The sequence below is a fragment of the Pseudopipra pipra genome, chromosome 3, assembly GCF_036250125.1.
Source record: "Pseudopipra pipra isolate bDixPip1 chromosome 3, bDixPip1.hap1, whole genome shotgun sequence".
Lineage (NCBI taxonomy): Eukaryota > Metazoa > Chordata > Aves > Passeriformes > Pipridae > Pseudopipra > Pseudopipra pipra.
This window is the reverse complement of record NC_087551.1, coordinates 127,780-155,613: the sequence shown is the minus strand read 5'-3', so window position 1 is coordinate 155,613 and position 27,834 is coordinate 127,780. Positions and strand designations below refer to the sequence as shown.

The 27,834-nt window shown below is 46.4% G+C and overlaps 1 protein-coding gene across 5 annotated transcripts in view; it reads left to right on the top strand.

The window, feature by feature from the left end:
* Positions 1-261: 261 nt before the first annotated feature.
* Positions 262-27,834, top strand: part of RIN2 (Ras and Rab interactor 2) — a 62,558-nt gene continuing 34,985 nt past the window's right edge. The window contains exons 1-4 of one of the 5 annotated variants that reach the window (XM_064650907.1): positions 262-3,822; positions 4,884-5,160; positions 5,509-5,598; positions 23,624-23,716. In XM_064650907.1, coding sequence (XP_064506977.1) covers positions 23,660-23,716 — 57 coding nt within the window. In that variant the 5' untranslated portion in view covers positions 262-3,822; positions 4,884-5,160; positions 5,509-5,598; positions 23,624-23,659. Of the gene's footprint in view, positions 5,161-5,508; positions 5,599-6,223; positions 6,320-23,623; positions 23,717-27,834 lie in introns of those variants that run through there. The other 4 variants (XM_064650905.1, XM_064650908.1, XM_064650909.1 and 1 more) reach the window with 4 other exon arrangements.

Here is a 27,834-nt window from a genome sequence, read left to right as displayed (position 1 = left end):
TGGGCTGCACAGCTCCTGAGGCTGTTGCTCCCAGTCCTTGGCACTGGGAGGTGGATGCACATGGGTACTCCCAGCACGTGGTGCTTTCCCAAAAGCTGAAGCAGAGGCAGCCTGGGGCTGTGCCTTGGAAGGGCAGAACGGAGACCCAGGGGCAGGAACTGCAGGTACGTGGATTCTGTGCATTTTTCCTCCCTGCTGCAGTGGGATCGGCCCTCTTGGCACAGTTGAGTGTCCTCCCGCTTCCTGTCTGGCGGCTTTGAGCAGGCTGAGCATTCAGGGAGGAGGAGGCTGATCCTTAGCCCCCGAGTGTCGGGAACAAGCGGTGCTCTGTGCCTGGCGTGAGGCTTTGCAGTGCCAACCAAATCACTGGAGAAGAGTAGCACAGAATGAACAAAAACAATTGAATGCCACAGCCTGGAGATAGCAGGTGCAGTGAAACCACTTCAAACTGCTCACACAAGAAGATTTTACAAGTAAGCCTTTAAAGAATAATGGGGAAAAAATAAGTAGCATAATTAATATATCAACTGCAGTGGAAATGTCTTAAAACAATTAGTATTTTAAAAAGAGAGCTCTGCTTTGTATGTGAACTTAAATCAACACTTGTCCTGCCTAAAATTCTTCTGTGCTGACTGCAGGGAGGGCTTGGATAGAAGTGTATTTTCTAATGTTGCAGAGCAATGCCATCTAGGGCATAGAGCTTTACAGTTACCAACAGGAGTGCTATCCATCCTTAGTGACAGAGCTTCCTGGGCTGAATATTAATAACTGGTTCATCACCTCTGCATTAGGCCTGTTGGGACATGCTCATTTTCCATATCTGCTTCCAGTTTTCTGAACTATGCTCTTGTCAGTTTTTAATGGATAGTTTTGTCTCAACTGGAACATAGTGAATTTCTGTACGTACCTTAGTTCCTCCTGCAATCCTCCTGTTAGCTTTCATCTGTGCAGCACAGCAGGCATTATCAACGGCCTCTCTAATCTTCAGCTACTCAAAGAATCCACCCTGGCTGTGATTAGAGCCACGATACATTTAGGCAGTAGATTAAAATACTAAACCTAACAGGCCAGATCCCGTCATCCTTATTCAAAATCTACTTAGTGTGTTACTGAGGTTCTCCTGTTGAAACCAAGCTGCCTGTAGAACACTGGTCTGCATTAACTGAAAACATCTCAAGAGCCTGGCCCAGCTGCAGCTCTGTCCTCGCTCCTGGCTGACACAGCTCTCTCCAGGCTGAAGGTGAGGTGCCAAATCCAAGGTAAGAACCTGCTGGCTTTGGTGGGCGCCTGTGGCAGTAACGAACCCGGGCTCACACGTGATACATTTTACCCACTGTCTTGTCCTCCTCCTTCATACCGTTTGACCTCATCATGCTTGGCCTTTCTAAGGAATGGCAGCAATATTTAGTGGCACTTTAGACTCTGCCCCCCCCGGAGAACAGCAAGTGCTTTAACTCTCGAATCAGTCTCAGGACATTCTTTAAACTCCCAAGGCTGCACCAGCTTCTGGACCAGCCAGCTTCTGCCCTCTTCTGTGAGAGTTACACTTGGAGCTGGTGATCCTCAAGTTACTGGCCTTGTGTGAGTTTGTTGTTTTTACAACCAGCTTCAAACTGAAGGCAAAAAATACTTGACTATAACTTGAAAACACACGGGGAGATGCTAATACCTTCACTAATAAAGACAAGAGCTTTTAACAAAGCTACAAGCATTCTTTCCCCTCCCCTTGACTAATGGCATTGTTGTTGCTATCTGAGCAAAGAGGGGGCCTGGTTCTCCTCCAGGTTCATAGTCTGGTGTGGCTGCCAAGAGGTTAGAACAGTAGTGCTTATGGGCATAAAAATGCACGTACACTCCTGCATAGTGAGGCACTGCAAGTCTGGGGAAGCAAGAGTTAGATGTTAACAGTGTTAATTAGTACATTGGTAACTAAATTTTTACAGTGTCTGCTTAAACAGTGCACTGTTTAAACACAATGCTGAGGTGACAAATAATTGGTTCATCAGAGTTCTCCCTGGTGATCTGTTGTCCCATAAATTGGTATGGTATATGTCACTTTTCATTGTAACTGGAGATTTGAAGCACAGATTACTTTATTTAGCAAACAGTTTTACAGCCACGCTACTAACACTGTCTTTTTATTTCTTTGATAGCGTAAAGATGAAAGGAGGACTCACAATCATCACTTTCCTGCAAGTTAAGACAGTTGTGCAAGAAGGACTGGGAATGCCAGCCTGTGTTTTTTGGAAGGTGATGGGAGCATGCTCTCATGTGCCAGGACCCCATCCACCACAGTGAAGGCAGGGGCTGGTTTATTGGGTACCTGATACTTCCAAGTGCTTTAAAACTGATGTCCGGACTTGGAGCAACTCAAGTTGCTGTGCTTCAGTGCTGGGTCTGAGATGGCATCAGTGATGCTGAATGCAGGTGGGCTCAGGAAGCAGTTACCCAAACACAGGCCCTACCCCCATTCTCTCCTACCCACAGAGTGTCACGTAAAAAAAGATATGGGTTCAGTTTTGGGATCAGAACATGGCTCTGATCCTTCCCAAGTTCCTGAGGATTACTCACAGCTAGTGTCTGGCAGTCATTGTCTCCCTGGTCCGAGGTCTCATCACTACTCTCATGTTACTTTGGCTCAGGCTGTAGAGAATGGAATAGCTTTTGGCAGATACAGAGCTGGAATGAGCTCTCATTGGCAGCTGGAGGCTTGTTCTTACGCCTCCCCTTCTTGCTCCCAGATCTACTGAGGCTGCTGGTGAGGAGGTGGATCAGATGCCGTGGCCCTCACATCTTACACAGTGCTCAGAGAGGGCAGGACGTGTATGGTGTCTTTGCATTACTTGGCCTGCACTCTGCAAGGGCTTTCTGAGAAACTTGGGGTTCTGGTCCACACACTCTCTGGGAGCTGAGATGTCAAAGTGCTCACACATCCCTGTATGGAGACATATTTTATTTAGTAATTGCTTTCAAAAAGATACTTGAAAATTAAAGAAAGGGAAGGTAAAAAGTAAGCGCTGCTGAGCTGGAAATGCAGCATTTCCACTTAGTCATTTCCTGGCTGTCAGGAGGACTAGGTGCTGTCAGATCTCTCATCAGAGCCCCACCACAGAGTACTGGTGTGAGGGAGTGTTGAAAAGCTGCTGGCCAGATCTACTTTCATGGGCCAAAGCTGAGGGAAAGGGAAGAGGTGGAACAAGGCAGGATTCTGCCTCACTGTCCATGGCAGGTCATGCCAGAGCACAGAACAACTCAGGATCCCAATACCAGCCTTGCTACCAAAAACTAGTCTTGCAGAAAAACTAGTTGGTTCAGCTCTGTGGGGTTTTGTTCACTTGCTAGTTAGTGGGTTGGTTTAGTGGTTTTTTTCTTTCCATGTGTGTAATTATGTCTCCTCTGCTCACTGTATGAAAAGGTAATTAGGAAAACTAACCTAAATATCTTAATCTGTTCTGCTCCTAAGCAGTTTTTGTTGTGCCTTCTTTCATGCAGTTTGATTCCCATCTCTCTCCTCCCTTGCTATAAAACACAGCTGAGTGCAAATCAGAACAAGAAATGCAGCCTGACGGCCGAAGTGTAATGTGCATAATACTGCCAAGGGTAAGAATTTGAATGTACTGAAGTAATTGCTGTCACATGCTATAAGCTGAAACACACATCATGTTTTCAGGTGAGAAAAGATCACTCTGAAACCACCAGAGGCTGGGGGTGGATGCACCTCCATGGCTGGGAGGTGGCACAGGTGTCCCTGTAGTGCAGCAGCAGTGTGTTCAGCTTGCAGGAGAGAGAGCCCCGCAACTCATCTGTCTTTCCTCTAAAAAGGTGCTGTAGTTTCTCTTCTCACTCCCACAGAGCTCACAGCAGTGTGACAGGCATCTAAGACAGGAGCCAGTGCAAGAGGAAAGTCTCTTGATGTAGGATGTAGGAATCTTGGCTCCCATGAGAGAAGCTAGCTGAAGGAATTAATAGTTGCTGCTCCTTGCTGCTGTTGCCAGTGTGACAACAGATAAACACATCTGTTTTCTATCCCCTCAATACACTCAGGAGGCTGAAGATCCATCCCAGTAACACTGTTCTCCTTTGTACTCATGATGTGATTTTTATAGCTAAAGTACATACTGCCCAGGCCCAGTCCAAACCCAATTCCATGAGAAAGCTTCCCTCATCTCTCCAGGGTATATAATACAGCAAAGTAGCAGCTTGGGCATAGCTATGTGCCAGCCTTGTCCAGACTAGACAAGTGCTCTGGGGCATCCCACCAGTGCTTAAAGCCTTCTGCCTACACGTTGGTCTCTGCCCCACACCCACATGATGGGAAATACAGCCCAGCCGTTCAGGGCTTGGGAAAAACTGCTGTTCTTCAGGCTTACTGTATGTATAGAAAACCATGCCAAGCCCAGCTCCAACTCGCAGCTGGATTGAGGGGAGGGGTGTCAGTCAGGGATAAATGAGAAACACAAGCCATGAAACTTGACCCCAGACTTTGGGTTCTTCAAAGGCTGTATGTGGCAAAGGCTTTCCCAGTGAATTTCCTCCAGTCCTTAGAGGTCAGTTCTGCTCCAGTTTGGCAGGGCTGCCTATATCCTAACCTGCCTCTTGTTTACTGCCTTGTTTGCTCTTGTTTTGCTCTATGGCTGGCAGGCACCTCAGTCAACTGCTCTTCAATGCTTTTGGGGGGCAGCAGTGGCTCCCCTCCTCTCTGTAAGGGTGGCCAAGAGCTCTGATAGCTCTGCCAAGCCAGGCACCGCAAAGCTGGACTTCAGTACCATCTTCTAGGCTGCCTGAATAAAAACCAGCAGCTTCCAGAGGACTGAAAAGTCAGTCATGATACAGCTTGTGATAAATGCACTGTAATGTCACAGTTCTGTGTGGTATTTATGCAGGTGGAGCAAGTTTCAGAGACCCTGGAGACAGCTTGCAGAACTCACCGCTGCTGTCACAACTGGCAAGCAGGATTGCTTTGGCTGCCTCCAGCTCATGCCAGGAAAGTTTCCCACCTTTGTGTCAAAAGGCAGCTATAGGTTGCACGAAAGCTGCAGCAACAGAAGCTGCTCAGCTGCTCAAGATTAATGGCAACTTTTATGGAGGCTGTGGATTAATATAAGTATCACCCTCTTGGAAAAAAGACAGCATTCCTTCATCCTGCTTCCTCAACCCTAGGTAGGTATCCACTTTCATTTTAATGGTCTGGATTTTGGAATTGCTTATACCCCCTTTAAGCAGGTTTTTCTACTGCTGCGTGTCTTTGAATGTGTTCCTAATCAGGCTTGGCACAGCACCTGCCTCCTCGCTGTGGTCACTGGCATTTTTAATGGGCACTCTGTTTACAGAGGAGGCAGCTGCCAGAATGGAAGGGAAATGTTTGTTCTCATTGTTTTGTTACTTAAATAACTTGCACTGAAATAATTCTAATCAACTTGTGAAACACTGAAGTGCAGGGATCCTGGAACGAGCTGTGGAAAATGCACATTTTATAAGGGCATCGATGCTGTGATTTATCTTATCCAGCTCCTTGGCCCAAGTCGGTGACCCGAGCCCGTGGGACGGATCCTGGTGACGGGGAGCGGTCTGTGGGAAGGAGACCCGGCCCCCGAGCAGGTAACCGCGCTGGGACGGGGCCCGCGGTGGCGGAGCCGCCCCGGTGCCGTCCTGCCGGCCGGGAGCTGGGCCTGCTCCCAGCGCGGGGTGCCCTGGCTCTGCCCCGGCTTTGGCCCTGCCCGGCCCTGGCCCTCTCCTGCCCCGGCCCGTGTGGGTCACTGCCCCGCTCCCGGCCCTGCCCCGGCCCGTGTGGGTCACTGTCCCGTTCCCAGCCCTGCCCCGGCCCGTGTGGGTCACTGTCCCGGCCCGTGTGGGTCACTGCCCCGCTCCCGGCCCTGTCCCGGCCCGTGTGGGTCACTGTCCCGCTCCCGGCCCTGTCCCGGCCCGTGTGGGTCACTGTCCCGGCCCGTGCGGGTCACTGCCCCGTTCCCAGCCCTGTCCCGGCCCGTGCGGGTCACTGCCCCGCTCCCGGCCCGTGTGGGTCACTGTCCCGTTCCCAGCCCTGTCCCGGCCCGTGTGGGTCACTGCCCCGCTCCCGGCCCGTGTGGGTCACTGTCCCGTTCCCAGCCCTGTCCCGGCCCGTGCGGGTCACTGCCCCGCTCCCGGCCCGTGCGGTCGCGGCCGCGGTCCCGCCCCGTGTGTCGGAGGGCGGTGCGGGCGCGGCGCAGGCGCAGGCCCGGCCCGGGGCAGCCGGTCGGGGAGCGGAGCGGGGAGCGGAGCGGCGGCGCTTCCCCGGGCGGCCGGGCCGGCTCCGGACAGCGCTGCCGCCGCCGGGCGGGAGGTGAGCCGGGCTGGGCTGGGCGGGGGTGAGGCGCGGGGGTCGCGGCTGGCCGGGGGCCGTGGGGGCCGAAAGCGCCGCGGGAGCGGCCGGGCCGGGCCCAGACGAGCCCGCGGGGCAGCGTCGCCCTCCGCCCCGGCCGCAGCCGCTGCTCCCGGCCCCTTCCCCGGTCCCCGCGGGCCCCTGCTCGTGTGCGTCCCGCCACCTCCCTGTCCCCTCCGGTGTCGTGGCCCCGGGCACTGCCGCGGGCAGGAGCCCGGCCCGGCTCCACGAGGAGCCCTCGGTCCGAGCCCCCGCTCCCTTTGCTGGCTGGAACAGGGGCTCCCGGGGCCCGGAAGAGGGGGATGCAGCGTGTATCTTGTTGTGTCTTCTGAAATATTTCCTTGTAAGTGTCGTGGTAAAAGTTTTCTTTTGGGTCACGCGAATGTGCTTTGGTAGGTGTAGGAGAGCAGAAAGGTGTACTTTGTTAGCTTTGATTCGTCTTCTCGTCCTTCCAGGCTACCCACCTCCGATTTGTTTTATTTGCTTCTTTCCTGAAGTGTAGCTCTTAAGCCCTTTTAAGTAAGGAACATCTTCTGTGCCTTCGCCAGCACAGCTGTGTTGATGAGGAGTGAGCAAAACGTGATTTCCAGCAGGTATTTTTGCAAGGGCAAAAGCCCCGGGGGCGAACAGGACTGTGCTTGCCGGAGCCCGTTCTCCATCAGGGGATAGACTGGGTAAGCGCTGAGGTGCTTGTCTGGCGACTGGAGTTAATGGTACCTGCAGAGGTGTGTGTGGGCTGTAAGGCTGATGGGGCAGTGCTGGGACTGGCAAGGACTCAAGCCATGACTCTACCACTCCACAACAGCTCTGTCTTCAATTCAGCTGTGTCTGCACCGACTCTGTGAGTAATTCTGTATTCTGCTGTGATAAAAGTATGCTAGTATAGCCATGGAACTGAGCTCTTGCCTTTCCTCGGGCCAGATCTATGTTAAGTTTCATTAGTTTTAGCTTTAAAAATATTAATTGCTTACTGGGGATCTGAATATTTAATGAGATGAGCAGGAAGAAGTGGGATGAGGCCACACTGGCCAGGGATCTGCTGGCACAGCTGGATAAGGTGTGTTGGGGGGCTCTTGTGGGTGACTGGTGGATCCCTCTGTCACCCTATTGTGCTCCCAGCCAGCTCGATGTCCCTCGCTCCACCTCTGAGGCCCCACTGGCTCTTTTACGAAAGTCTCGGGGCATTTTTGAGTTGTTTGTAAAACTAGTCCAAGCCGTGGTTCCTGAGACACTGAGTGAGCAGTAGAGTGACCGAATTTTTCAGAAGGGTCTTGCTGCTTTCAAACAAACAATAGGAAAAGGACAGAACAGTGTCGTTACCGTAGCAGTTAAAGCACTGCTGTTCTGTGCTGATGTGGCTGTCACATCGTGGGGCTGAGCGAGGTAATTCATCTCCCGTCAGCAGGAGGGGGTTGCTGCAGTACTGCATGCAGGAGATATGGTCTCAGTTCTGTTCTTAACACCTTAGCCAACCCTTACAGGGCTTATTAGCCCTGTACAATTACTAAGGGGCTCTGTATGAGGAGGAGAAGGGGGCTCAGCAGCAAAATCCTGGTCTTACCTTCCAGATACAGTGACTTCAAACACTGAGTGGAGCAACATAAGGAAAACTGGTTCTCTGGTTAAATGTATTGCGGGCTCTGTGGTTGTGCAGGACTTGCCTGTGGCTCTGATAAATGCTTGGCATACCACACAGAGCTCGAGAATAAGAGGTTAATGTACCTGTAATCTGCAACTGGAGATTTATCAAGATGTGTCTCAAAAAAACCCTCTAAAATTCCTTACTAAAGAGTTGTGTGGGGAGAATGCTAAGTAGAGCCAAGAGTTGCCAGTTGCTATTTGTTTTATTTGGGTCATTTATCATCCAGTTAGTAGTGCCTATCACAAGAGGGGATGGAAGTGTAACTAAATATTTGGAACCCCGTGTTAAATTGAGTCATTGTGTAACAAAGCACAGAGGTGATGTAGTATGAGTCAGATGGATACGAGGCTCTAATTTCCAATGTGTGTCTTAGTTCAGAACACCGAAAGTAGATTATTCCTCACACTTAATGCAATACAGTTATCCCATGTGTTCTTACAGGGCACGTTACTGGCAACTAGAAAGGATATCACATCCACTTCTTGGCATTTGTGGTGCTTGTGATCGAGAGTAGGAATTACTGGTACCCGATATTCCACCACCTGCGGTTACCCAGTGCTGAGGGGCACCGGTTCAACTTACCATGCTTGTTTAGGAGTCTTGAACACTTGCAGCTGGAGCAGGACAAAGAGAAAGAGCTGGCAGGGGCATGGAATTTTCTTTGTGTCAGCTGCTGTGAGCCATGACAGGGTTTGTTTGTGGAAGGGCGGCTGCTGCTGCTTCACATTCCTGGCTGTAGGGTCTGAAGTGTGTAAGGACTCTGATCCTGCTTTTGGTGTGGGCCCCGTGTGACACTTACCTGGCAGAGGTATGTCTTTTGAATGCTGAGTCAGGCCCAAGAGCTTGGTTTTATCCTTGTAACTTTTGGTTGCCTTTGTAGTTTTTACGAGTCTGTGTATGTAGAGCCCACAGTCAACTCTTTAAAATAAAACTGAAAATTCTACGAGATGGCTAAAGCCATATTTCTGCCTTGAGATCAGCAGAGAGAAACTACACGTGAAGAAAAAGACATTGTGGAGCTGCAGTCACGTTATGTCAGTAGGTTCATTCTAGTTTTTAGGAAATATTGATCTAAACAATTAGTTCAGGTGAAAATTACTGAGCATTAATGCTGTACTGTTCCCTTTGGAGCTGGTGGGGATTTTACCATCAGCACGAGTATGGGAGAGAAATATGAAGATCTCACCACGGTAGAGTGAAAGTAGAAAAAGGAAGTTATTGGAGTCCCACCAGTCCTGTGGCAAGAATAAGTATTTTGTGGTGTGTAATTGTCATGTTATTTGGAATTAATGAGCCCATTTGTGTTGGGTGTTGTGTGAGAAGAGAAGTGATGATGCTGTGCCACAGAGGATGCTGCTCTGTGAAGATTGTGTATAAAAGAGAGTTGGATGAGGCGAGGGAAGTGCTTTTCTCCTCCCAGTCGTGGAACAGGGTTTCCAGGAGAGCCTTGTAAATGAGCGTTCTTGGAAGATGTCTTATCCATGACTTGTCTCTGAAGAGAAGTCCTGCTTTGCATAGAAATAGGTGTTGTCTTCCTGACTTCTGAAAAGTCTGAAAGCACTGGATCATTTTGTGTGGTATTGAAAAACTAAGAGACAGATCTTTAGCTGCAGATTGCTGTTGCTCCATTACAACCAGCAGAGCACTGAAAATTGACTCTGGTGAGAGATGTTCAGCATCTCTCCCAATCTCATGTGTACATCTTAGAGGCAGAAATAACTCTATTCTGAGGGGCTTTTTGCAAAAAAAGAAAAAAAAATCCACAAAATAAAAAAGCCTAAAACTATTCTTCCTCCTCATTCCACCAGCTCCAGAATGTGAATGTCATCTGGCCACATGCCCAGGACTAAACACAGTGCTCTGAACGAGGTCTCACAAGTGGCTTGTAAGGGAAAAGAAAAAGCCCCACAACAACCAGCGACTTTTTGGGCTTCTAAATGGTTCTCTTACTATTTTTTTTTTTTACTTTTTTTTTAATCCAAAATAATGTCTTTGGCTTCTACTTGATATTTGCTGAACACAAATCTATGCTTTCCAGGAATTAACTCCAGGGCTTCTCGATGCTGACTTGGTTGAAACGTGGTTCCAACATGGAAATAACCCAAAGCCTTACTGGTTGTGCTTTCACACGTGATGTGCATTGCATTGGCTGACATTGCCTTCCTTAACTTACCTGTGCATCTGTGGCCTTGTCTTCCTCTAAATCCTTTGGTTAATATTTTCTCTTAATTGGGTGAAGATTTTTGAGCATATGCCGAAAGGTATTTAAATGCATTTGGGGGTGATTGTGCTGCCAGTTTTGGATCTGCTCCTGTGGGAAACTGGTCACCACTTTTTGCAAAGAAGCTAAGTTTTTAAACTGTATTTATCTCTTTTCATTTTCTTTTCTTTTTTAATGCAACAACAAACCAAAACCATAACCATCACAAAAATAAACATGCATCCTTGTGCCAGCTGGGGCCTTGGCATACTTTGTGCTGCATAATTTGCTGAAACTGTAATTTCTCAGGAAAGCAGTTAGATGTTGGCAACTATGAAATGTCAGCCCTCAGTAAATGTTGTAATAAGCTATTTTAACTACAGCCAGGGGTTTAAAAAAGACTAATTTACTCACGGTGTCCTTGGTAGTTAATGCAAGATGGAAAATCCTACTTTGGACACCCTGAGCAGCTCGGGAGAAGGAATCCGGGGTTCTCGTGGTGTGTTTACTAAGGGCCATAACTGTCTGGTTTGCATGTCTGGGAACCTTCAGGATGCTCTGGGTGATTTAACTTGTGTCTGCACCTGGGCCACAGCTTTGTGCTTAGCTTTTACTAGCATTTGTCTAGGGACAGCTGTGAAAATGATGGTTGTTCTGGAGGTGGACAAGAATTCGGTTTTGGGAGGTGTGAGTGAAAAATCTGAAGATTTTACTGCTGTGGCTTGAACTTGATTGACTTAAATAGTGGTTGCAGTAAAACTCGTATCACAAAGTGTTCCTCTGAACATGTGTTAGACTTGGGAATTGCTGCTTTGTAAACTGCTTTTCAATAATTGGAAATAATCGGAATTTTAGAAAATTATCTTTGAAGAGTTAGATAGAAAGGCTCAGTTCCAACTTGTGTTGGTGGTCTTTATTTATGTAATATATATTTATTTGCAAACTGCATCGCTTGGAATTTTTGGCTTATTTGACCGGAGGAAAAAATGAAGATTCACCATCAAACGAGCAACTAGTTTTCCTTTGGCTAGTTCAGATTTTCTATTTAGTGGTTCCATAAAAATCCTTGATTAACATTTGTTGCACTGATAGATGCACAACTCCTCCCTTTTGGCAGGAATTCCCTGCAAAGATATCCTTAGCATCTGTTTTGCAGTGTCCCCTCGAACGTTTCACTTTATCACAAATATTTTCCTAAAAGATACGACCTGTCAAGGTAAATATTTGGTTTGTTATAGCACAGGCTCATTTTTTGGTGTCTACATGAAAAATGTGATTTCATCCCGTGGTATTTCTGGAGTGACTGGGCATTATGTTGGCAATCACTTCAGGGGGCACTGTTTGTGCTTGCCTTCTCCAGCAGGGGCTGGGACAGGGCTTGGCAGGTTGGAGGAGGCACAGGGCAGCATTCCTGTCCACGGGAAGTTATGGTCCACAAACTGTGAAAGGTGTTTGTTTTCTCCTTCATTTGCCTTCTGGTGCTATGGTTTTAGAACAAAGGCAGACTGGGACTTAAAAAATGAATTTTAGGGCTGAATTGAGTTCCCCCAGCTCAGTCAGAGGAGGTCAAGTTACTCGAGAGATTTGTGACTCTCCAGAGACATGGGTTTGTGTTTGTGCAGGGAATACATCATAGCTGAGGTACAGAAGACAGTAATGAACTCGTTGGTGTTTATTTTAGGAGTGGCTGATAGACTTGGAAGGGTTTTTTTTCCATGTTGTTGTTGAGTTTATACAAAGAAGCTGTATAAAAATAACTGGCACCAGATGCAGAAGCAATAAAACAATGCCATGTTAAGTCTCGAAACTGTGGAATATAACCCCAAGAAATATTCCCGCCTATTGGCAGCTTTCTCTTTATTATCTGCAGAACGAGACTGATGGAATTTATTTGCTGTTAACCAATTCATTTTTCATTTGTAAACATGTATCCCAGTGTGCTTAGTGTGAGCTCCCTGTACACAGTGGTTGCTAATGTTTGTTGCTGGCAGGCATGGCAATCTCTTGGTACCAGTGTGTCAGCCAGAATTAAACCTAGAAAATATCCTGTCATCTGACTGCTGCCTTACTTTCTGGGTTTGATCACGTTTGATTCAGATCAGAAGGAAAAAAGTGACACCACCAGACCCTTTGTCTGCCCTTTGTTCATATGGTGGCCAATCCAGTAAATCTGTGGAGCCACCAGTGTGTTTGGAATGGTCTGCTGTTGGCAGGACTTGGACCCGGTTTCACCGTTGCAGCAAATGAGGCTTACTGTCTTCTAAAACTCTTATTTCAAAACACACTGCCCCAGGAGAGAGAAAACAAACTGTTTACACAAGCACACTAACAGTGGAGAACTAAACGCCCACGCTTCCTTCTTCAGGAGTTCCCTGCTAGGAGTCCCTGTGAGCTCATTAATCCAGCGAGCAAGGAGAGACTTTTCAGTTGTGATCAGGTGGGTCTTGATGGGACCGCTGAGGAAGCAAAGTTTGGCTGTGATGATGTTATCCTCTGTTCAACTGGGGGATCAAAAGTAAGTTAGAGAAGGAGAAGTGCTAAAGGAGGACCTTCTTTCTCCCTAGCCTGGGAGAGGCTTTAAACCTTTGTCCTTGCTGTAAGAGCCAGTCCATGGCTGTGGCATCAATACCTCCCTCTTCATCTTTGGGCTGATGTGTCCTGGTCTCTTGAGGGACTCGAGGAAAGAAGCTGATAGGGGAGTTTTTGGGGTGATGATCTTGGTCCACCTTCTTAAATACAAATGTGTTTAAGATGGAAGAAGGGGGAGGGATGAGAGGGCTGCTCAAAGCTGTGTAAAATGTCAGATCTTGAAGGTGGTGTGGAAAGTCATGGTGTCCACCTTATAGTAGAAGGTGTTCCTGCCCAGGACAGGAGGGTTGGAATGGGATGTTCTTTAAGGCCCCTTCCAACCTAAACCATTCTGTGAATATAAAATACTTCTGTCTGTCCAGGATCATTATGCAGATGGCTAGGGAGAAAGGAGTAGAAAAGGAGAAGAGCTTCAGTAGGAGGTAGAAAATAGTGAAAACCAAAAAACATCAGAAGGATTGGGTTGGTGGATGGAAATCTTACAGGTACAGGCAAGAAAGCTGGCAAAGTCATGAGGTTTCATCCCCAGGGGCTCACTGCAAGATTAAAGGTGGGCTGGGGTAGGAGAGTCTGAGGCTGGTCAGGATAAGCAGAGTAAGAGGAGAGAGCTAGTGATGGACAGTCTGATGGGAAAAGGGAAGAGGGCTGGGAAAGCAGCAGTAACCTTTTCATTGTTGATGAATTTGCAATCAGCAGTGACAGAAGATGATGGGGTTATCAGAGGGAAGAGTTTCTGGGAGAGGTCAGAGGGAACAATTGTCCTCTGGAGGAGGATCAAGAAGAGCACCATGAGGACAGGAAGGGTGACCTGTGTTTACGTGACTTTGAAGTTACCCAGATTGAGACCCAAACCAGGAAGCTTGGTTGAGGCTGACATTGCCAGTCCCATGGCAATGGATAAAAAACAGGAAGAGCAGTGGAATTAACTTGAGACCGATATTTCAACAGCCTTCAGCTTTGAATTTCCTGGGTTTCATTGGTGTGTGTCATAACCTTCTTGTTTTCACCATTTAATACTTTTTTTTTCCCATAAAGAAATAGGGTGGGAGAAGAAACAATAAACACTTTATCAGAATGGTATGTCATGATGGGCTTTTCTCTTTTGTTTGGTGAACATATATTTAGAAACTAAATTGTAGATTCTAAATATTTGAATATTTGGAGCTCCCTTGCCCCTCAAAAAGAAAGCATCTCCAAGATGAATAATGCCCCCCACCCCAGTCCCCCAAATCAGCAGTAGTTTAGTTGTTTGAAAAAAAAGATAAGTAATATTTCAGAGCATAGTTGGTAAAAGTTGTGGGTGGATTTTATAAAACAATCACCCTTTATAACTCTTTATAGACCTGATCATTATGAGAAATGTAGAGGTGTCTGAAATGATTTTGAGGAATCAGGAGGAATGTTTAAATCCTCAAAATCCTTTCAGACAGAGGAGGTGGGAAGTCTCCAGTGGGGCTAACCCAGGTCACAAGCCTGTCCCTGCAGCCAAGACAAACAGTGATCCAGGCTTTCTACATTGAGCAGCTTTTCTGTTCATTGCTTCTGAATGCGAGCTGGGTTGGTCAAGGAAAACTCTCCAGTACAGGCCCAAGTGTTTTGTTGTCTGGTGTATTTACATGGGACACCTTTGTGTGACACGTTTTCCAGTGGTAGATCAATAATAGTCGTGGTTTGTTTAGTAGGTTTTCCCAGTAAAAAACTGCACATCTGAACTTTTCTTACTCCTGCTGACATGTAGCTCCAATAGTACATTATATTGTTTGCTCAAAGTTTAGAGCTTTCTGCACTAATTTTACATCAGAGTTCTCCCCAAATCTGAGACCGATTTCCTAAATCATGAGAGTGCGTTACCTACTGGTGCTGTTTGTCTTGATGGGACTGAGCGTGGGCCAGGGAGGGCACACATGCTTCCTGAAATCCCAAGACTGCCCTTTTAAAGATGATGCCACGCTGTTTATATTTGTCTTATTTTAGATTCACACGTAATGGGAAAAGTGATTCAAATGCTCCCCCCGCTGTGGGACCGATTCTTTCAGCTGGTCTGGGGGATGAGGCGTGGGCAGGGTTGGCACACAGGGCAGCCTGGGGTGCTGAGGACACTGCTGCTGACTACAGGCTTGCACAGCCCTGGTGCCCTCTGGCTCGTGTGTCTTGGGCTGTGTTGTTTTGCAGCTCCTGGGCACTGTGAACAGAACTGTTGGTACAAGCCTGAGTATCTGGGGTCCACAGAAGCACTATTTTGTGTAATGTGCTAGAAGTGTGAAGAAAGAAAAAAGGGTGAAATGGTTCCTAACTAATACTAAGGGCTAAATGGGGAAGTGTCCCAGGTGGTTACATATCTTAACATAAGGAGTTCAATTATTAGCCCTTTACCATGGACTCAGCTGAGATGAAGTACTGTATATTTAACTATCTTACCTTACTCCTCTTGGAGGAAGAGCAGCCTGGGCACTGGAAGTGAGCAGCTGCTGTCACTGGGAGCTATCCAAAGAACAAGGTGCCAGGTGTAGCACGTTTCTGATGACCCAGTTCCCTAGTTAATAGATAAACCACCACATCAGTGGCACAATTGACGTACTTTCTTTTCTTTCGAGTGTGTCACGTGGAAGATGAGCATAAGGCCAACAGCAGAATAAGCAGAGGGTGTTTGTTCCCTGGTTAATCATTGCCCCAGAGCCTCATCCTGTGCTGAAGGTGCCCAGCACACGGCCCTTCCAGCCTGTGTACTCAGCACTCCCAGGGTGAGCAGGTCAAGCCTTCAAACAGCTTGGGATAACACACTCCCTGGCTTCTGCCCTTCCAGGTTCTTGCCTGCCATTTAGTGCCCTGGGCTGAACTCCAGGAGTTGTGGACATTGATGGAAACCTCTCTGTTGGTTTTATGAAATGCAGGATGTAGTTTCTTAGGCATTGGCTGCTTCCTGAGCAGCAGTTCACTTCTTTTAGCTACAGAGTTGAACCAAGAATAATCTTTGCAAAACATATCATAGGGAATAATGAAACCATTGCTTGCTATGGTAAAGGACTTATTTTTGGACAGGGAAATATCTGTTAAGCGGAGTGGTGATGCAGCCAACACAACTAGAAAGTGCTATTGCATTGTAGTTGAAAGAAGCTATGTTTTTTTCATTGCCCAGTGGTGTACAAACTATTTAACATTTGATTTTATTAATTTTTTTTTAATAGTGAAGAACCTAAAAGGTATTTGAGGTTACCTATTGATTGCAAAAAATACAAAGCTTTTGCAGCTCTCTTAAGATCACTTTTCTATCTTGCAATCCGTGGCTCATTTTTACTTTTAAGATCAACTTTTACTTTTAAGATCAACCCCAGCAGGGGGTTGTCTTGTGCATCTCCATCTAGACGTGGGTGCTGAATCCCATCTCCCCCACAGTTGACTTGAAGCTTTTGAAGTTTCTCCAGACCTTCAAGTTATATTGTAATTCAGGCAATTACTTTTTCTTGCTTCTCCCCCGGGGACTGCAGCTCAATGTTAAACATTTTTAGGAGGTTTCTAAACATACTTCTGAATGTTTTTGTTTTTATTATTTACTGGCTTTGGCAGGAATAGTAAATGGAAATTACAGAAATACTGCAAGAAATGCTAGCTTTTGTGAGATATCCAAGCCAGGGAATTTGGGAAGAATAGGAACCTTCTGAAAGGTTATCCAAACCAAAACCAATCTTATAAATGTATTTCTCTGACATGTCCAGAAGCAAAACAAGACACGAATGTATCAACAAACAATCATTCTCTTGTAAGTGGTGTGGTAGTATCCTCCATGACTAAATGCTGTGCCAGAGGAAATGACTTGGGGTTTTATTCCTTTGCAGTAATGTGGAAAGTATGCCATGAGAGCAAGCAGGAAGGGGTTGTTTAGTGGAAGAAAGGAAGAAGAAACTTGGGCAGGGGCACAGAGAGGCAGCACTAGCAGCAAACAGTTCTCTGGGTAGTGGCTGTGTTCAGCAAAGCTCAGGATTGGGTTCTCTGAGGTGTTCAGTGTTTGCCCAACTATATATGCTCCTGTTGGAAAGAGTGGTGCCATGTCTGTGTCGTGGGAGCAGAGTCAGCCCAGCTCCTGTGCCCTTTTCAGATGGCATTTTCAGATGCTTTCATTTCTGAATGTGTGACTTCAGCAGAGATATAAGAAGTGGGTGGACAGCTGTGAGTGAGACAGAGGATCTGTCCAAGATCTAATGGGACTTAAAACCTCTCCTGAGAGTGCTGTGCTGAAACAAGTTCAAAGTAATAACTTCTCTTTATCCTTTGGTCTCTTAAAAGGCTGCCAGTGAGTAGGATCTGGAATCAAGGGGGAAAAATAAGCCTGCAGGCAAAAGGTTGGTTGAGGCAGGAGTGATGACTGGCTGAAACCAGTTGTAGAAAGATCTGTGGATAAGTTCGGCAGTGTTGTTCCTACTTTAGATTGAGTCAGATAATAATATCATGAGTCAGATAATAATACCATGACTGGGTCAGAGCCCCTGAAGGTGGAGTCTGTTCAGGTGATAGTTTCTTAAGCAGTGGCTGATACTTTGTGGCTTAATAAATAATGAAGTGAAGGAGTCCTTGGAAAGCTGGCTGTGATTTTAACAGCATTGTTATGTTAACCAGGATGAGCAGCATTGATACTTCAGGATGCAAATAGCAGTGTCAGAAACCAGCAGCCAAGGAAACTGAAAGCAGCTGTGACCTGTAGTAAATAAGCAAATTGTCAGTGTTGGGAGCTGAAAAGTAACCAGTTTGATAGCCAGGAGAACATGAATGGGCAGGGTTTGATGTTTTAGGAAGGAGGACTGCTAGAAGAGCAGCCATACTGCAGCCTGGCCCATTATCCTCTGGTTATGAGGAGGATATGGGGTTACAACCCTGCAAACTCTTCACTGCACCTCCAGGTGGCACGTCTTGCTCCTCAAACTCATTTGCTTGGTTTTAAGGCATCACTTCTGCCTCTGGATTCCCAGTGCTCGCCCAAGCCAAGGCTGGGTTGGGCCCTGGCTCAGTTCTGCCTGTCCCAGGGAGGTGAGCACCAGTGCCAGGAGCCCCAGACACTCAGAAATCAGTCCGTGAGCCAGGAGATCAAGGGACTTCTGCAGGCTTTGGGGTCACACTGCCCACTCTGGCACAGATCTGCTCTTGTTCTACCCAGACCAAGAAACGGGGCTTAAGAGTGACGGTGCCTGATTGGAGAAATGCAGCAACTGAGAAACCTTGGGAACATAAATGGGTGTGTGGGCAGCTGGGACTTACCCCAACCTTATTTCCCTGGTCACAATATTTGCTCATCATTTGATTCTGCTGATTGCCTTTTAGTGCCTTGCATCTTGCTTTTCTTTGTGGGAGGAGCACTGATTTCCTGGGAGGTGTGTGCCTGGGGGTGAAGGCGGTGCTGCTGCATTTCAGGTTTTGCAGAATGCACTGAGGGGCACGCTGGGGGAGCAGTGAGTACGGTTCACCTGTCACCTCCTCCCTGCTTTTGAAAAGCTCTCCTGGCTGTTGCATATTTGTGCTTCCTCTGTAGTTTTTCAGGAGGGTATTTCTTCCTGAAGAGGATTGCAAAGAGTTGTTCGTGGCCCTTCTGCCTACACGTGTAGAGTGTCTGTCTTTGTCAGATTTTTTTTTTTAACCTCAGGGACAGAAATACTGTCAGTCACTGACATCACGTTGGTGGCTTTCCTCAGGGGAGCAGCTCACACCTGTTCAGGTAGCAGAGCTAAAGTATAATGAACATTTGAGGGAAAAGGAGGTTAGGGAATTTTTGTTATTTCCGAGCTTTTTTAAACTCTTTAATTAAAACGACAAAATACAGAAATGCACTGCTGTGTAAAGAGTGACTTGACATTTTTGCTGTGTGCATTATTTCTTTTCTAAAAGTAACGAGCCCTTACACTGTTTGAATAATAATAAAAAAGGATTGTAAACCCTTTCTGCAGCCAGAAGAATGATGGAAGTTAGAACCTCTTTTTGCATAATCTCCTCGCCTTCTGCTTGTGGATACAGCTGTGTTAACACAATGCAACATTTGAGTTGAGAGGTCTGCCAAATCCTGGCACCAGGGATAGTTTGCAGACTGAAGGTCTCATTTGATAGATTTTTCAAAGTGATACTGTGCTCAGTTGTATCTGTGTCCCTGGAAGGAGGCTTGCAGTCAACTTCTCAGAGGAAATACTTTCAAAAGGAAAAGTTGAATTTTGCCAAGATTCAGATAAGGTCAGAGTGATTGGACAAACCAGAGCTTTGTAGGTTGGAGATGAACACAGCCTGCTCCCTGGGATTGTGCAAATGTGCTGGGAGAACACGAAAATGAAATGCAGGAGGATGCTTACATTTGCTGAAAATCTGAAGTTCTGTGTATGTCTCTTGGCATATTGTCAAGTGTAGAATTGCATTTTAGAAGAGTGGGGGTTTTATTACATTTTTAAAATAAGTAAAATGTATTTATTCTTCCTGTTCTTGGTTTGCACTTTAATCCAACAGAAAATGGGTTCACTGAATTAATTTTAGTTGTTTTAACACTATATATTTATAAATTGCTATAATAATTGGATTGCAATGTGATGCTAATTCACCATAGGTTTTACAAGTACATCTGTAGGAGGTTCTACTGGGCTTCCATGCTCTTCTGTTGAGGGCCAGAAGGGATTGTTTTCCAGCTGTACCCCACTACTGGCCAAGGGGATGGCCAAAGGACTACCCTGACAGGTAGCAATCAGCATTAGTCTGCTGACATCAGCTGACCTTTGCCAGTTTAGATGTAAGGTCTGGATGGATATTTTCTCCTGTTCTTCCTTGGCTGCAGAACAGTAAAACCATTTCTTAGTTTGCCTGAAGTGTTTTCTGTGATAGTCTGTGCTCAGTGGTTGCATGGCCTTTGCAGGCTGAGAATGAAATAGGGTTTCTTCAGTGGGATAGCTTACACTTAAAATAGAGGAAAAAAGTGGGTTCTGCTAATTCTGTGGGTCAGCCAGCAAAAGGAAGGTTGCAGGTCTCTTCCTTCAGTGATGGCACATGTGTAGTCTCTTCCCTCTGTCCTTAGTGTTAGACTCTCTTCCTCAGTCAGATCTCGTTAGGTTGGCCAAAAGATTAAAAATCATAGTTGGGAACTAAGGCCCAGAAAGGCAGTGCAGTTGGATAGCCCTGAACCCTTAGGAAACGGAGCAGAAGGGGGGAAGGAGGACTGTGGGCAGGGACTTGTTAAGTTCCCCAGGTAGCTGTGGCCTTTGCTCAGGGGAGGCATACAGACTGTTTCATCTCTGCCAGGACTTTTGGCTAAAGAAAAGGGGATATTTGGCTGAATAAGAGCAAGATTGGAATGGGAGGATTAAAGGAAAGGAACCTGAATAGTCCAGTAAGATGGTCACTGGCCCTACTACAGTTAAGTATAAGGAACATACAAAATGCCAAATAAAATTGCTGGAGGGGGAGTAAAGAAGTCAGAAGTCTCAGTTACATCCAGGCGTGTGGATGCACTCTGGCATTCCTGTGTCAATGACAACCAGGAGAAGGGAGTGGGAGAAAGCAGCTGAAAAGCACCCATTTGTGAAGCACACAGCTTGTGTGGGCATCAGCATCCAGGCAGGAGCGCTGGATTTCAGGGAAATCTGCCAGGCAGGCAGAGCATTCCTTTTCCCTGCTCTGTCTTGTCCTTCCCACACACGAGCTTTGTCCTGGGTGTGAAGAGCTGCAGGAAGACAGCACTGTGTGCAGGAGAGCCTGGTGCTGTGTGCAGGAGAGCAGGAGAGCCTGGCACTGTGTGCAGGAGAGCCTGGCATTGGGTGCAGGAGAGCCTGGCATTGGGTGCAGGAGAGCCTGGCATTGGGTGCAGGAGAGCCTGGCATTGGGTGCAGGAGAGCCTGGCATTGGGTGCAGGAGAGCCTGGCATTGGGTGCAGGAGAGCCTGGCATTGGGTGCAGGAGAGCCTGGCATTGGGTGCAGGAGAGCCCGGCATTGGGTGCAGGAGAGCCTGGCATTGGGTGCAGGAGAGCCTGGCACTGGGTGCAGGAGAGCCTGGCATTGGGTGCAGGAGAGCCCGGCACTGGGTGCAGGAGAGCCTGGCATTGGGTGCAGGAGAGCCCGGCACTGGGTGCAGGAGAGCCCGGCATTGGGTGCAGGAGAGCCTCAAAGTGTCCAAACTCCACAACGACAACTCCAGAGCAGTGGTTTTCCAGCCTGTTTTGGATCTGAATAAGCGTCAGATGTGGACAGCTGTGTAGAGAGATGAAACCTCCTGCCAGTAGGTTTGTTTTTCTGCAGTTGTTCTGGCACCACGTGGAGGTACTTGTGAGCCCTGAGGTAGGAGCCCTCACCCACTTTTTGAGTGCTGCACTCCAGCCATCCCTTTTACCAGTGAACCTTAATGTCTCTTTGTGTATTGGGTGGCCTAAAAGAAGTAGCTGCACAAAAAAAAAGCCCTCCCAGCAAATACAAAAAAACCCAGCAGTATTTCCCACTGCACTAATTTTAGTCAGAAACACTAAAACCCCCTCAAACTCGAGAGATGATTTAGGTTCCCCTAAATCAGTTTGAAATTACACTGTAACCACCAAGGGCAGTGGGGGTGGATTCACTGCCTGTGTGGGGCTGAGAAGAGCGAGGGCTCGAGCTCGGAGTTCTGGTCCTACAGATCACAGTACTGTTGCATAAATAGTAACAATAATAGCAGTTATGAACCAGTTTAGAGCTCCAGAACCTCTTACAAGTGAAACAAGAAGTGGTCACGTTTGAGGCTTTCTTCTGACTGGAGTCATACCACTCCTTGAAGGGCAAACTGTGTGTTTGGATTTGTCTATGTTTGAGTGGGGAATGTAAAAATCTTATTTTGGTAATAGGATTGTGTGCAGACATCCTTGTGGCTTGTGGTTAAATTGAAAAAAGAAATGAAAAGCATTAGATTTCCTGTGAAGGGGTTGTTGTTTGCAAATGGAGTGAATAACAACTGCACTTACAACTGCATGATCTTGCTTATAACCCTCTAATGGAACTCCTTTGAAGTCTCTAGGGGTTTTTCCTATGGCATTTAATTTGATGTTGTTGTTTTGGGATTAGGATCAACTTGGAAAATTGAGGTTTTATTCTAATTCCTTTTTGGGTTTCTCGAGTCTCCCTCCAACTCTAGTCTCTCAGGTGCAAATTTCCCTTTCCAGAATTCATTGACAGAAATCAATTTTTTTTTTTTTAATTTAAAAAAACTTGTTATATGGCAACCTTGAGATTGTTTAGAACAGCCAGTATCAAATACCAAAAGTCTTTAAAATGTTTGATGTCCCCAGAGTGGAGCAACTGTTCTGTCCCCCTGTGCATGTGGCAAATGAGGGCACAGGTGAAGTGATTTAATAGCAACTGCAGACTCCCCCCTTCACTGAACATCAATCTCTTATGGGATTGGTGCAGTCAGGTTATTTAGGTGCACTTCTAGGTAAAGAAACACAGATAACAGTACCAGGAGTGGATCCTTTAAATACACTGATTTACAAAGAAAGTTGGATTTTTTACATTTTGGTTTTTTTCCCTGCACTGTTTTTTGTCCTTTCCTGGTTTGGCTTTCACAACAATGCAGAATTCAAGATTTTTCTTTCAGCCCTAAATGTCTGCAAACTCTGCCTGGAAAACAGGCAGGATTCTGAGCTTCCCAGTACGGCTGCTTTTTGACCAGAATCTGAGTGGAAAAATGTAACCTTTTCTAGTGCTCTCATGGTATGGCCTCTGGAAACAGGGCGAACTATTTAAGGCTTCCTGCTACATGTTAAAACCAAAAGAAAATGTTTCTTTTCTCCTGCTTCTAGCTGTCAGCCCTTTCCAGGGCTTTTGCTTGCCAGGGTTTTTCCTTTAACCCTTTTTTTATTTGAGCTCCTCCTTCCACCTTGGTCTTGCTGAGCCGTGTCAGTTCTTTCTGCAGTGTTTTGTGCTTGCATTATTCAACATTTAGGTGACCGAACCTTCCAGCACGACTGCCTGCTGTGTGGTTGGTAAATGTGTGGGCAAGGAGGAGAGCTAGGCTGTTTACATACGATTATAAACTCACCTTTAAAAATCCTAGAAGGACTTTTTAGCCAAGGAACTGATTCCTGTTTAGTTCAGAAGTTTGTTCACAAATTACTGGTGTAAACTGGTTGTGACTTAAGAGGAACTGTCCTGCTCTACTTGCAGCTGGAGATCACCCTGCTGATATTCCTCCTTCTGTGGGTATGTTCTAGTGAGGCATTAGTTTATTCTCCTGGGTGTTAAACCATTCATTAAGTTTACCTGAGAGTGGAAAATGCAGCTTCTTCCTAACTGCATCTTCATCTCCTCACTTGGATGTGACTCAGTGGCATTTTAGGAACTTGAAGCAGCATTTCTGGGGGTGCTTGGGCTTTTTTTTTTCTTCATCAGTTTTTACTTTAATGCTACTGTGTTTTCTCCCTTGTGGGTGATTTTAAATTGTTCCCCCCCCGATAAATCCCATTAATACTGTAATATTTGAGAGCAGCTTGTAGTGACATCTAACATTTTGTTCTGTTTGTACTGCAGGCTGAGGTCAAGCAAACAAAGAAAGCAATCATTATGTTTTAGCATTCTTTTTTAATGAGCACATAAAAATCTGCTCACAGCTACAGGATCAGCTGAGAAGAGAAGGGAGAAACATTGAACTCTGAGTAGCACTGGTTTTTTGAAGCAATTTATGGAAAAATAATAGACTGAAGGGATACGTAAGGACTCTGGTAGGAAATAAATGGCACAGTGTTGTTGACGGAAAGGGATTTGGCAGAGGGCTTGTTGTGACTGTTTCTGTGGCTTAGAAGTGCAGAGGAATTTCCTACAGGCTGGACTAACCATTAAAAAATGTCTCTGCTTTTAGGAGTTCAAAGCATACAGTGGAGTCTTCTCAGGGAAGATGTCGTCTTTGACAATGAAAACCTGTGGTCTGGACAAGAGAGGAAGTTTCTTTAAGGTAAATGGGATATTTATACAGAATTTAAAGTCTATGGGTTAGTGTGAAATGAGTGCTGCAGAATGTTCAGTGCTCTCTGTGATATGTAGCAAGCCTTTTCTGTAAAATGGGGAGTGCTTCTTGAGCATCTCTTTTTTCATGGGTGGTGTTTGTGGCTGCCTGACCCCCCAGTTATTTCATGTGTATATTGTTTTCCTGTACACTGAACAGAATATTTGGTGTAAAATAGCTTGTGGCTTTCTTTGCCACTAATGCTGAGAACATAAGCTTTATTATGCACAGGAATAAAATTGTTAAGAGCTTTCATAAGGTGGATTTGTGTCATTTAAAGTTGTGGTACAGGTTTATGATTTCCATTATTGGATTGAAAGTTGGTTTCATTTCCTTGCCTATTTTGGGAAAACTTGGCATCCCAAAAAGCTGAGGTGCAGTGGGAGTTACCAGTGCAGTTTTCAAAGCACAACTGAATCCCATTAACTGTTGTATTTATGTGTAGTGGAGGAGGTCTGGAGGCAATGCTGAGTTTAATTGTAGAGAACACTGCAAGGAAGATTTTCTTTCAGTGAAAAGGGATTAATTGATCTGAAGTACAGTTGTCAGAGCCTTCATGTGCATGGTGTGAGTACAGCTGTGAACACCAGCAGGACAGGAAAAGGGTGTCCAGGCAGTGCCTCTGTCTGGAAAGGATACTGACCTGTCAAACTGTGGTGTCCTGCCACTGACCAGGAGAAGTGTGTATCTTTCTGGCAAGTGCCAGAGTCACAGTGACTGTCTTGCTGGGCAAGGCTTTGCTTGAAGGAGCATCAAACTTTGTGGGTGTTTCTGAGCCCTGAATTAACTTACCGTGATCACATCCCTTGGAATATTCACTGCTTGCTGCAGCTTCTGCCAGGGAAAGTGCAACACTTGCTGCCATCTCTGCATGGCACTGTTTCCATTCCTTCTCTTCCTGTGGGACAGAAATACCCTTCTTTTGCTGCCTGAATCTGGCCCTAATGCTTGGGGGATGGGTGTTCCAGTAGGTGATAAATACGCTCACAACAGGCTACAGGCAAAGGGGAGCCAAGCAAGTGGTGGCTGGTGCCTTTAGCCCATGGAGAGCTGTAATGAGTGTGCCAGGACCAGCTGTGGTGTCAGCAGCTTCACACCAGGACTGTGGCAGTGGCACACAGGCGCTGTTGAAGGGTTTGTTTCAGGTGCTACATGCTGTCTGTAGCTTAAGCCAGTCTTTAGGGAGTGAACAACCAGCACTGCAGTGACACAGTGTTTCCCTCTTTGGCTTGCCCAGGGCTTGTGTGGTCAGCTATTAACAGGGTATTCCAGGGACAGGAACCACTTCTCAAGTTTTACAACACACTCCAGCTACATCTCCTATCTCAGGATGACAAACATCAACCTTGTTAATGGCAGTCCACAGCCATTTAGGGAGAAAAGCTGTATTTTTCGAATCAGAGCAAGAAACTGTCTTATTTCTGAGGAATATTTCTAGGTGGTCACTTATGTGTGTGCTGAAGGAATCCTCATGTCAGATGGGACTGTAAGCAAGTGTCCATGTTCTGCAGTCCTTTGCTATCTCCTTGTGTAATTCTCGTGTGCAGAATAGATGCTGGAACAGCTGTTTTGTTCATGCTGATGTGGTTGTAGTTACTCAGGATGATTAGGAATGCAGTCTGCCTGAGCAATTTCTAGACATGGCACTCTTAAGGCTATAAGAAACATTGTCAGTTAAGAAACTAAGGTTGCCCTAAATTTTCCTGAGGACAGGCTGGCTGGGGAAAAGATGCCTCAAAGCTGCTTTTTCAGAGCTCTCCCCATCCCTGGGAAGTTGTAATTGGGCCGTGGTTCCAAACCCACAGTGTCAAATTAGAAACTGCAGGCAGTGAGTGTACCCAGCCTGTGTGCAGTGCACCCGGGCCTTGGTGTGCCTGCAGTGAAATTACCTCCCCCACGTAATCAAATTGTGACAATTGTTGTATTTGCTACAGCTGAAAGGGTGAGCAAACAAAATACTTGGCACATCAGATTTTTTCCAGTTTGCATTATTTTAATTTGCCTTGTCTGTGTGTTTAGGAGAACTAGTGATTCCGCTGTGGGATTTTACCCCTGCTGATGTGTAGTTTGGAATGCTCTCCTCACATGCACAGACTGTGTACTGTACTTCTGCACGTGGCTCTCCTGCTGTGCTTTTGCTTTGCAGTTGCCTAAGAAACCTTTACCATGCTGGCATGCAGATTCTCAGGGCACTTAAATCCCCATAAAAAAGTGTCTTACCATTCTCAGCAACATCTCCCAGAAAAACCACTGACAAATACCAGTGGGAAATTCCAACATTATGGGTTTTTTCTGGTTCTTAAGTAGTTCTCATTGCTGTAGCTTCTTGCCATCTTTTAGTTTTTTCACGGACATTCCTTTGACTGTTGGTACACAAGGAAAACAGTATTGTCCCCATTTTACTCTGGGACACAGTATTGTCCCCATTTTACACAGAGCAGAGGTCTGTAGTGTTGCAGGCTAAATTCTGTGGACTCTTTGTGCCTCGCAGTTGATGAAGCTTAGAGCCAGCAAGTAGTAAAAATGAAGCCAGGATGGAGTTAGTCTTGGGTAATTCTGGGACTGCATAGCCTGCCAGTGGTTACAGAGGGAGTGTGCAGTAGAGCAAGGAACTGAATGTATATGTCTCTGAGAAATGCCCTCTTTACTGAAACATCCTCCTCGTGAAGATGTTCCAGTCTTTACTGAACTGGCTTCAGAGGTTTTACACTAATAAAGCTTTTCTGTTCCAAAACCAAGCATAGCGTAAAACTTTGTTGCTTACTGATGAATAAGACAGTGAACTGTGTCAATGGCCCTTAGAATTCCCAGCTCACTGTGCAAAACAAGCAGAATTTGCAGCCGTGTATCAAAATACTCGATTGTACTGAGCTGTTTGCAGGAGTCCGGGAGCAGCGTTCCCAGCCGGGCTCATCTCTGGCACTTGGCCACCTCGTCACACAGGGTGCTCTGTCAGGGTTGCTACGTTCTGCTTATCAAAACAGGAAGGAAAAGATGTGGTGCCAAAGAGGATGCAGGTCTACAGAAAGAATGAAGAATGAGCTGCTGGCAGGAAGGGGGGGTGGTGAGCGGCGAGGCTCATTTGTCCGGTCTGATCTTGCTATTTCAGCCTGGGGTGCCTTGCCAGATTGGAAGCACCGACCTTACCTTTTCCTCTGCTGCTGTTGTAAATCTCAGGGCTTGGAAACATTCTGCAGTGGTCTGTTGGGCTGGCTCCTCCTTGGCTGCCAGAGCTGGCAGTTTTGTTAGTTCCCTGTACGGGCTTATTTGGCATTTCGACACAAAAAACAGGAATTCAGTTGTCGTGCAGTTTTTTTCTAAAAATGTCCTGAGACAGACATCAAATCAAAGCCACCTGTCCTCCTCTTGGGAACAGGAAGCTCTTCATCAGTTGAGTGAGTAAGAAGACCTCTAGTTAGGCTGTGCTTCTGGGAGAGGCACTGGCTGTGTCTGGGTGTGTGTGTCGGCAGAGCAGCTTCCCAAAGGTGACTGTGGCCCCTGGGCAGTGTGTTGCTTCTGGTGAACACACCTGCTCTTGCTTTTGCTGCTTATATGACGTCCTGAAAGATGCCAACCAAAACTGGCCTGTGGGTTGTGGTGGCAGAGCCCTGGGCTGCTGGAGTGCCATGCTTGTGGGCTGGGTGTAGGAGTGTTACCCCCCCAGCTTCCAAAAGCTGAGCTCAGTCTCGCTGAGCCAAGAATCAATTGACAATATGCAGAGTGTGGCACGTTATGAAAGGAAATGTTGTGGTGTAAGATGTTTGCATTTCATTATTTCTTTCATGGGTATCAGGCATGTAAACAAGTCCGTGGTGTTTGGCAATGTAATGTTTAGGATAGTTTGCTTAGGGAATACTGTGCTGGGCTGCTGTGCCAGTTCATGCTGTCTGAGTCTAATTATGTCTTTGGGTTTACAGTGGTTACATTGTAGTTTCTTTTTAACCTACAGAACAGTGCTTTATCAGAAATAAATTCCAAATGAAAATCGTTAGACTAAAAAATGGCTATTTTATCATATTATGTAAGGTGTCAGTTTAGTTTTGGGGTTTTTTTTAACCACCTGAGAA